The sequence below is a fragment of the Pezoporus flaviventris genome, unplaced genomic scaffold, assembly GCF_033815535.1.
Source record: "Pezoporus flaviventris isolate CSIRO_AGI_PZ_B2104156 unplaced genomic scaffold, CSIRO_AGI_Pfla_v1 ptg000013l, whole genome shotgun sequence".
Lineage (NCBI taxonomy): Eukaryota > Metazoa > Chordata > Aves > Psittaciformes > Psittacidae > Pezoporus > Pezoporus flaviventris.
The window spans coordinates 32,981,629-32,992,717 of NW_026892561.1; the positions used below are offsets into that span (position 1 = coordinate 32,981,629).

General features: G+C 42.2%; 1 protein-coding gene across 1 annotated transcript; it reads right to left on the minus strand.

Moving 5' to 3' along the window:
• Positions 1-1,181: 1,181 nt before the first annotated feature.
• OTOL1 (otolin 1) lies at positions 1,182-6,142 on the minus strand. Its single transcript, XM_061451073.1, has 5 exons — positions 6,017-6,142; positions 5,463-5,822; positions 4,055-4,144; positions 3,071-3,142; positions 1,182-2,942 (listed from the first exon to the last, which is right to left on the minus strand). The coding sequence occupies exons 1-5, from the start codon at positions 6,027-6,029 to the stop codon at positions 2,047-2,049; spliced, it is 1,431 nt and encodes a 476-aa protein (XP_061307057.1). The 5' UTR covers positions 6,030-6,142; the 3' UTR covers positions 1,182-2,046.
• Positions 6,143-11,089: the final 4,947 nt, after the last annotated feature.

Below are 11,089 nucleotides of genomic sequence, written 5' to 3' on the forward strand. Positions count from 1 at the left end.
ACATCCATTATGGGGAGGTTAGAAATCGGTCAGATTGTCTTAAAAGCATCCCGCATTCTTCCCCAGGATCTGGAGTTCAGACCTTGCATAGCCTAAGGTGTCTCCAGCTGCTCCTGTTAACCTGCTCTCGGAGCACCTTGGCAGAATTTTTTCAAAAGAAGCAGGTGCTGTTATGGTTGTACGGTGTTGCCAGCCCTGTCTTTCTCTGGAGCACCAAGCAGTTAATTTATGGAGAGGACTAGATATGAGCAGGTTCTTGAGAGACCCTCAATTTTTCAGCCTTTCTTTTGTAGAGGTTATTTGAGCTAAAAGTGTAAGAAACTTCAGCAGGAGAAAATTGCTAGTCTGATGCCTATATCCCACCATCTGTTACAGGGGCCGTATGCGAAGCAGCATGAAAGCACAACAAAAGAATTGAGGGTGTTGTGACAGCAGCAATCTAAAATTATTATTACAACTACTTGGTTTTCCTCAATATTTAACAGCTGCCAGAGAATTCATAAACTGAAATCTGCATCTTTTATATACTTAGTATTCTGGATTTGAACTACATAGGAAGTAACTCAGATTAAGCACCAAATTAAGTACCAACTTTTTGAGAAACCCAGTAGATCTTACATTTAAATTGCTGATATTGAAAGAGGGCTGCAGAGCTGGCAAGCTGAAGGACCCTTTACATTTACCAGATAGATAGGACCAGCCTTTTAAAGTTGTGTTGTTTTTATCTTAAAATTTAACAGTAGTTCTCTGCTGTTCATTTTCCCAGCGGATAAAAAATGTCTCAAGAACACTTCATCTTGGTGCCATGTAAAAAGAGGACATTAGAGATGGGGACGTGATTTATGATGCTATTTGAATATGGTATGGAAAGCACCATGGCAATTTAAGCAAGGAAAGTTAAGACCAATGGGAACGGCAGCCTAATCCACCCTGTCCTTGTTGGGGTCAGACCCAGAATTTGCCAAAACCCTAGGAAATGTCCCAGGCTTGTGACTGCCTGAGAAGCCAAGTAAATCCCAGTGGTACTGAAGGCTAACCATGGGACTTGAGTTTAATTTCTTAAAAAAAGACTGATTGGAACGATTTTTGTGCCATAGCTAATATGCCAAAGGTGGTGTAAAGTTACTGCAATGACAGAAGGTGCATTAATAAGGAAACATATCCAATCTGACATACAGAGATTATTCAATGTCATATTTTTATTTCACAAGATTCAGTTCCATTTTGGCAAGCCAGCTTTTCTAAAACGTGCCCCCACTTCCCCTGGTCTGTCACAATGCCTTAGGCCTGGGGAGAGTGCCAAAGCCTGCCTGCCCCCCCCTCCACCTTGCAGAAACGGCTGAATCAGCAGCAGCTCAGAAATGGGGGGGTTCTGAGTAGACTAATAAGGCGGATTATGCATCTCGGTTACTTTTGAAAGTTTCAGCTATATCTTTGCCTAAGGACAATAGTTAGGTTTTTTTACGCTGATCAAATAGCTCTAGTAATCTTTCAGGCAAACCTTCATATAACTCATGATGAAGTCTAGAGCACTAGATAATACCGATTCAATGATAAAATAACTTTAAATCTTTTCATGTGATTTCAAGAAACCTACTGCTTATGTTCACATCTGATTAAGCTCTATAAATCAAACTCTGCAGTCCTTACCAAAACCAGTGGTTTTCAGTACTGACTTCCAGAGGCGTTTTGACCATGCAAGGGTTGCAGAAGCTGGCCTGATTAAAATTGCAGTTGGACAATGAGTTTCATTACATAATTTGAATAGGCTACTTAGAAACCTGAGGTCTATTATGTGAAATCTGCTCCCCATAATGGTTCTGCTGGTGTTTGGACAACAGTTTCTCTTAGCCATCGTCCATCTGCACAAAGGATGTGCCACTTCTTGGGGCTGCTAGTTAAAACTAATCCATATATTGCAAATATGTTTTTGTTGAAAGATCACAAAACCTACCAACTAAACCAATATGCTAAACTGAAGCTCATTTCTCCTCTCACAAACAGAGGGGAAAGCACGTTTCTCAGTAACATCTTTGACCTTTAAATCTATAGCAGTTTCTCAAAAACATCTGGATACAGAAGAAACCCTGTAAAGACACTGTCATCCTCAGCACTGACGTAGACCCCATTCCAGTCCCGTGCAACCTCCAGCCACACCTGGTCGCCTGCACTGAGCTTCAGGATGGTGAGGAAGGATGCCTGGTCAATCTCCTGGCCATAGAGTGTCTCACGGGCTTTGGCCACCTTCTTGCTGCGGGCGACAAGGCTGACGCGGGCTGGGCGCCCTCTCACTGTCAGGTGGTAGGCAAAGACATACGTGCCAGGCACACTGCAGTTGAATCTCCCGGTGGAAGGGTTGTAATCTTCTTGGTCATTGTACAATATCTTGTCAAATCTAATGGGGACGTTGGGTGGAGGGAAGGGCTTGGACATGCCAGCGCTGAATGCTGATCGCAGGAGCTTTGCAGTGTCCCCTCGGGCACCCTTCGCCCCACGGGAGCCTTTCTTTCCTGGAGCCCCTCGGCCCCCTTTGCTGCCAGCAACCCCCTTGGGCCCAGAAGGTCCTGTCACACCAGCAGGTCCAAGGTCCCCTTTTTCACCCTTACTTCCTTGCTCACCCTTTTCTCCTTGTTTTCCATCTGCCCCTGAAATACCTTCAACCCCCATCTCCCCTTTGTTCCCTTTTTCTCCCTTCATGCCCCCTTCCCCTCTTTCTCCCTTTGCACCTTTTCCCCCTGGCTCCCCGCAGTAGCCCTTCTCCCCCGCGTCTCCCTTTTCACCTTTATCACCCTGTTCTCCATCCACTCCTGGGTTTCCAGCATCTCCCCGATCTCCCTTGTCTCCTTTGGTCCCATTCTCACAAGTGTCCCCTTTGGAACCCTTTTGTCCCTTCAGGCCAGGGAAGCCATAGTTGCCCTTATTGCCTTTTACTCCAGCTTCACCTAAGAAAAGAGCAAAGTGTGAGGGAAAAGATTCAAAGCATTAGTATTGGATTGGTTTACAGATGGAAGGGCAGGGAAAGGGAGAGGTCAGCACAATATTTCTGGGTTTCCTAGCCCATGTAACATACCTTGCAGCCCGGGTTTGCCTGGATAACCAGGGTTTCCACTTACTCCTCGCTCGCCTTGCTCCCCTTTGCCTCCTAAGACATTTCACCGTTAATATACTGTTGATGGTGTTGTCTGCAGCACAGCAATCATTACACAGAAGATGACTGGTACCATTTTGAATGTGTCCCTCATTTCATTAATAAACTGGAAATGAGCAATGTATTTTCAAGAAATGCCTTCAGAAGCCATGGCTGAATCTCACAGCACCAAGCACCACCATGCAGACAACTGCATCTCACTCGAATGTTGGATTTCTGACTCTAATCACCACCTCAACTGGGAGGCAGTTGCTGGTGTTTAATGGCAGGATGGAAATGATGACAGTTCTGCATTTCTCGCTCCTGGATTGCCAAAAGTATTGTTCAAGAAGTGAATCAAAGCCTAAGAGACTGCACTGAGTGAATTGTGTAGCATGATGCTGCTAGTACCCCCCCATTATCAGCTTTCCCATGTGTTTCTCTGTGACCAAAGGCAGACACAGGATCCTACCAGTAGTGTGTGGCAGAAGGACAGAGGTGCCCTAAGCCTGAAACGAAGGGCAGGGTTTCCTTTCTGTTACTACCGAAGGATAATAATTGCTCTCATCTTAGCTCAGATAATTTTTTCCTGAGATACTTAAATTGAAATGCAGCTTCTACATCTGTGTGTGTCTTCCCTGGTATTTTTTTCCTATTTATATCCCTAATCCAAAGCAAACTGTAGTCAGTTTTTAAACTCCCATTCCAAACAAGGCATTTACAGTGAGATCTTTATGAGCAGCTGCTCCTATGCTACCTGCGCATACCGAGTTACTGTCCCTGCACTAATGCCAGCCAAATCTCTCAAGGTCTCAATCTATATCAGCATACTCCATTTTCTTTGATAAATACTTTTTCCTATAATTTTGTGGTATTCAGTGAGGACAACAGCATCTGTTTCTGAAATGAGCAGTTAGTCTGCTTTACCTCTTTCTCCTTTAGAACCTTTTGGACCTTGTGGACCTGGGGTTCCTGGCAGACCTTGCAGACCAGCATCTCCTTTTTCCCCCTTAGGTCCTGTAACATAATGACATCCACAAAATTATCTTAGTAACTCAAAAGTTTAACTTTAGATAGAAAATCTGCAATAATAGCTAAGCAACATGTCATTGAGGAATGCATATAAGGAAAACTCCATCACCCTGGGAAGAACCAGCTATTTTATTTGAAATCATACAACCAATGCAAAAAAAAATGTGAGACAGATGGGTTCACCCTGAGCCCTGCTGCACTACACCTTGCAGCCACTACAGCTGAAACCCTACAGTGGGGCAAAAGGCGAGGGGCAATACTGAATTGCTCATGCTAGGGTTAGTGGGGTGCGTGCTTGCAGGTCCCCAGTCAGGCACATTTTGCCTTTCAGCTACTGCAATTACCAAATCTTAGTTTTGCGTTTCACTCTTGGCTGTAGTTAAACACTTTTAGACCCCAGCTTTCAGCTTCCTCATAGCCACAGGAGCTCAGACATTCATAAAACATAAAATATAATCTGTCTTTAATATCTGAGTGCTTCTAAGAAGTTCCTACAGCTTCAATTGTTTTTTACTTTTTCATCCACTTGGGAATCTAGACTGCCAGTGCACATCTGGGAGCACACTATCTATGGCAGCTTCTTTCATCACAGTAGAACCAATTTGACACAAATACGTTTCCATCAACACTCAAGAGACAAATGAGTGCAAACTCCCTCTGCAGCCATTATCATCTCCCTTAGCCAATCCCTCCCAAGCTATGGGAAGTAAAAATCTCTAGAGTACATTTTATTAAATGAAAATTATTTCATTATTTTACCACCTTTCCTCAGATGAGTAGTTTCTATCTCCAATTAAAGTGAACATTTACACACTAATGCACTATTCATTACATCAGTATTAGAATTAGGCACTTTACAAATATATATTTTAGCAGTAGAAAAAAGAGACAAAGTATGTCTTATAAAATATTTAGGTGCTCTATACAGAGCTGCCTCTAATTAGGGCAAGTATTTATTTTAAAATTTGAACCCAAAATTATTTTTGTATATAACTTCCTCTTTTCCAAGGAAAAAAACAAAAAACAAAAAACAAACAAACAAAAACCCACATCAAGAATACGGGCTTTTACCATAAACCTTCAGCAAAGATACAGAACTACTTGCAAGTAGATTTAAGATTCATAAAACCATGGTTAAAGTGATTGTGAAAGGAAATCTGTGACTCCCAGAGGATCAGACACAGGGACAGAGAACTGAGGAGAGCATTTGCTGCATAAGTCTTGCCAACTCATTTCTTGAAGGAAAAGCAGGAGACAACTTGACGAGCTTTAGCTGAGCGCAGCGAGACAGGCATCGCCATACCTGGGGGTCCCTGCTCCCCTGGCTGCCCCCGGGGCCCTGCAGCAGGAGGGCAGCAGTCACAGCAGTTGAAGAAGAAATCAGCTGTGTCAAGTGTGTAGTTCTCAAAGGGGAAGAGCGTGGTGGCCCCTCGGGCTGCAGGGCTCGGGGTGGGTAACTTGGCTCTGCCTGGTGCTGCTGGGAACAGGCTCTTCCCCATGAGAGGGGTGAGAGGGGGGTGAGAGGCACTGTCACCCACTAGCTGTAAGGGTTTTGTCTTCGTGTACTTCACAGCTGGGGTCACCTTCACTCCTGCATGCACAGCAGTAACAACCAGCATCACAAACACTGACACAGACCCCAGTGAGCTCCACATGCTGGCAGCTGTAGGAAAAAACAAATGCAATAATTAATTGCTGCACAGCAGCCTTTTGCATTCACAAGTTCCCTGCAAAGCTAGCAGACCTGTGTGAGTAGCATCCAGCACATGTGGGCATCTGAGTGGAGGACTACATTACAAAGTTTCACTTTTTATGGTGAAAGTAAAACCAAGTTAACAAAACCTCCTGCCCGCTCACCCTTATTGACCATTGCAGTCCAGCTGCTTCTATTAGCAGCTCCTGGTAGGTGGCTGGAAATGGTCCCATGGGTGTCAATAGAAGTTCAAGGAACTGACTGAGAGTTGCATGATCACTGGGATACCTGATTTCTGATGGATTATTAGGAATAATTCAGTAATTATTTCAGATTCCAACACAACTGCACAATATAAAAAGCTTTGCTCTAAAAGAATAAATAGAAACAAAATGAACATCAAGTATTTCAAAATTTTTATGTCAATATTTTCCTTGTTATAGACTGATTTTCTGGTCTTGTATATTCTTTTAGCATAAACTTTCAGGACATTCTTTTTTTCTTTAAAGGGTTGATTAAGCTGAACCAGAAAGAAAGAACAGTCAGTACACATTTTTTTCCTATAGGACAGATGATGTCTCTCAGATGACTTGTCATATAAAGCATCTTTGTTTCTTTTTTAAACCAGTGTACTGACCTGTAAATACAAATGGAACAAGACTCCTTTTCTTGCTGAACCTGTAATCTAACCTTTCTTAGCAGCTAAGGCACTTCATTACATGAAAAAGTCACCAGGAGAAATGCTGACTATATTGCCATTCAGATGGCAAAAGGTGGTCTGACTCAAAGTCAGGTATTTGGGGGCTGGATTATAATCTTTCCACCTTTAAGAATTCCATTTTAGAGGAAAAAGTCATGATTTTTTTCCATATTCATAGAAAATCAGATCACTTAATAGGAAATCAATTATCCACACAAAATCCCCAGTGATCACTGCTGGCCATCACTTCTGTTCTACTCATTCTTCAACCCACTGCCTACCATAGAGGATAAAATATCCTTTCTCTATGCATGTATCGCATTAGGACAGGATACTAGGCACTGATTTTTGTCATAAGTGCATATTTGCTCCCGACCAGCCCAATCAACCTTACCATGAATAATTTAACTCCAGGATGACATCTCATTCAGTGCATCGATATTTAATTGGATGTAAAAAATCTACTAATTGTTAGCAATTACAATAATTGTTGTCCCATAAGAACATTGTAATAGCACACTTATTCTTTTGTTTGGTCCCTAAAATTATAGTATTTAGGTATTCTAGTTCACAATAGGTATTTAACCCCAATCTCCCAGCTTTAAATATCAGGGAGATGATTGTCCTTTCTGTTATTTAATTAATTCAAATTCTTCTACCCAGGAGGAAAAACACTCTTCATGCAGCTGTATATTCATTACAGACAGCAGCTTTTCTTGAGACAAATTATATCACCACTATGTCTTAAATTCCATGACTTCATTGCAAATATCCCGCTTGAAGACTAAATGACAAGCACATGCTATCTCCTACCTTATAAACAGTCCTGCTCCCAGCATGACACCATCTCAATGGCACTTTGTAAAAGGCAATTTTATTTACTGAGAGATTCAGTTTTATTTGTGTAACAGCTGCTTCCATGGCCAATGGGAGCCTGCATGGTGTGGTGAGAAGGGAGGATTGGCAAAGTCCCCTGAAAGGAGCAAGGTGACATTGAAATCTGAGGAAATTCAAAAGCTTTCCCCAGGCTGGGACACTGCTCTTCACTTGGGACTTTTTTGTTTCTTCCCCCAGTACCTGCTTTGGGGTCTTTAGGGACACTCCTCTTTCAACTCACAACATAATGTTTTGGTACCATCAGATTCAGCATGAATTAGTCCATTTGCTGCAGCAGAGTCTGGGTTTCTCTCTCAGTATTTAGTGTGCAGAGTTTGGCATCCACTTCCCTCCTTGCAATGGGAGTTTAGAAGGGGTAAAAGAGAAATTACACAAATAGCTGTATGGGATCATGAGTACATGTGTGCATGTGCCTGCATGGAAATGCACTGAAAGGGGAATTCAGCTATGAATTCAGCCACAATTTCAGACTGTCCCAAGGAAATGCAGAGATGGAGCAAGGAAACACTTTCTTCGTCCTCTGCTTCTGGCCCAGAGCAGTGTACCTGTGGGCAGCCATGCTAAATAGCAGGTTGGCAGAATGAAACCCTACTGGGAAAAGGGACAAACCCATCCCAGGAGAGTTGCTACCATGTTCTTCTCACTGGAAACAATAATCCCTCTGAATTTCATAGGCTGACTGATTTTTCTCACTCTTTCCCAGCAATCACAGCACTCATTTCCTTCCCTCATGACCTTAAAATGGGGCAGCATTTATTCTTAGATTTCCCAGCCTGGTTCAGAGTGCAGTACAACATGCAGGAATGTGAGGCTGCCTTTCATTGCCTTGTCTTGGTGAAATATGAGCAAGAAAACAGTCTCATTCAATCAGTCTGAATTTACTACATACCAGTACACTCAAAGTTCAGCTGCCAGACAAGAAAGGCTGCTTGTTTCAGACAGGCTGGAGAAAGCAATCAATTCACCTTTAATGTAAGTTGAGAGAATTGTAATCCTCCGTGATTTACTTGCAACCACCCTTTCCTGCACAATAGTCTACAGCTGCCAGCAATAAAAGGTTGATTAAGGAAAGTGTATTACTAAGCATACCAGGTTAGATTGATTCACCAGCTTTTCAGGCTATTTCAAAGAAAACACTCAGGAGTTTTGCAGCAAGATGCTCTAACTCTGTGTAGGACAGGGGCTTCTCACAGTTTCTGCAATGGCACCTGAACAAGCACTCACTAATGCTCATATGTAATGCTGAAAACAGAGCTGGATCCTGAATTCAAACAGACTTTTTAAAAAAATTAATAACCCTTTTCAATACTGTAATTGGACTACATGTTTTAAACTGAAGTTAAAAATACTTGTGACTTCAGCAGCTATATTTCTGACAAGATCATGGACACATAAATTGAAGATAAAAGGCAATCAAACCAATTATAATAAAATCTTTATTTTGATCTTAACTCAGGACTTTTTATTAGCAACATTAGTTATTCAATGGGGAAAGATTAGCCATTTTTGACCAAGATCACTACACATTACAAGTTGCCTCATACTCACCAAAGCTACTCTTTCACAGACTGCAATTTAATACCGTATTTGCTGCACACTAAAGCTAAAGAAACACAGCTTTAATCCTTGGTTAGTGTATTTTCCTATATAACTTGAACAGTTGCAGTCTGGAATAGAATTATTAGATCATGTAACAACCACAGCTTTTTAAATTATACAGTCCATATTGAATTACTGAAGCAGTTTGGAAAACTCATGGGTTGAAAGTGTAAATTAAGATTTAGCACTAGATTAATCGCTCTGTTTATTCAGGGAATATGGTTCTACTTTTTACTGGGTTACATCTTACATAAATTATGTGTGGAGGCCATTAAAATTCCCTCAAAGTAGATGTCAATCACACTCCTAGCCTTGCATATTTGCAGGTGTCTGGTTTTGACTGCGATTTGCAAAGTTAAGTAAAAAAAAATGCTGTGTTTGTGCTACTGGTTTCTACTGGCACATCCATCAGCCATGGGTAGGAAGGGCTGTGATCTTTTCCTAACTGCTGGGTCACTAAAAGCTCCTCCTAGGGCTTGGCAAAAGCAAATACATGAAAGCCAGTGCACCCTCTAGAAGCTTTAACCAGCATAAAGCAATTAATTCCCCAAGGAAGCAGCATTCTTCCAACCATTAATCCTTACAGCCCTAATGTCGATTTGCCATCATTATCAGAGACGGGAAGGAAGGGAAGGACTTTGCTAGAGACCCTCACCTCTATGCAGTCTGATGCTCCTCCTGGCACACAAAGGGGTTCTGAACCTGGATCTTGTCCTGCAGCATCCTCTCTCCGGCTGTCATTGTAAAACACAGAGGGATACAGCAAACTGCATAAATATATTTTGTATTAAATTAACAGGACTTTTCTTCAATGAGATCTGCAAAAGAGATTTAGAAAGCATCTCCCAGAGGGTTCCATTTCCATTTATTTGCAAATAAAAATAGAAAATCTAGACCTGCAAATACAAGGTAGACTGACAACCCAAAAGAAAAAAAAAAAAAAATTCTGGTTTGGAAACAAAATGGAGGAAACAGTGGAAACTGAAGCAGCATAGAAAATAAGCCAGGTTTGTAATAATAGGTAATTTAAAATCTTAATGTTCAAGTATTAAGGAGACAAACTGATAGGATACCCACATAGAATACAAATTGGATAAAAAACAAATTAGATTATATTTGAGCTAAGTAAAAAGTGCTAAATGGAAAAAGTGCTAAAAGGAAATTAACATTTCTGTGTGAAAAAATAATTAACACTTTTCACAAGATTTCTCACAAGTCAGCAGGACTCCTGGAAGATACCATTCTTCCATCCCCCCCCAATAATTTAACTTTCTGAAACACTGAAATGTGTTCTGGTTTCCTTCATTATTATTATTTCACAAGTTTGCCAATGACACCAAGCTGTGTGGTTCGGCTGATGCGCTGGAGGGAAGGAATGCCATCCAGAGGGACCTTAACATGCTTGAAAGGTGGGATGATGCCAGCCTTATGAAGTTCAACAACGCAAAGTGCAAGGTCCTAAATCTGAGTCAGAGCAGTCCCAGGCACAACTGCAGGTTGAGCAGAGAAGAGATTCAGAGCAGCCCTGCGGAGAAGGACTCGGGGGTGCTGGTTGGTGAGAAAAAGAGCATGAGCCAGCTTCAGTGTGCACGCACAGCTGAAACCAACTGTATCCTGGGCTGCATCAAAAGGAGTGTGACCAGCAGGTTGAAGGAGGTGATCCTGCCCCTCTGTACTCATGAGACCTCACTTGGAGTATTGTGTACATTTCTGGTGTCCTCAGCATAAAAAGGACATGGAACTGTTGGAGCAAGCCCAGAGGAGGGCCACGAGGATGATCAGGGGACTGGAGCACCTCCTGTATGAAGACAGGCTGAGAAAGCTGGGGCTGTTCAGCCTGGAGAAGAGAAGGCTGCATGGAAACCTCATAGCAGCCTTCCAATATCTGAAGGGGGCCTACAAGGATCCTGGGGAGGGACTCTTCATCAGGGACTGTAGTGATAGGACAAGGGGTAAAGGGTTCAAACTTAAACAGGGGAAGTTTAGATTGGATATAAGGAGGAAGTTCTTTACTGTGAGGGTGGTGAGGCACTGGAATGGG

Excerpts from the sequence above, each read along its gene's own strand:
- OTOL1 (XM_061451073.1), bottom strand. Across the intron at positions 3,143-4,054 it reads AGGTTCTAAAGGAGAAAGAG|GAGGCAAAGGGGAGCAAGGC; the intron begins GTAAAGCAGACT and ends GAAATGTCTTAG. Across the intron at positions 2,943-3,070 it reads AGGCAAACCCGGGCTGCAAG|GTGAAGCTGGAGTAAAAGGC; the intron begins GTATGTTACATG and ends CTCTTTTCTTAG.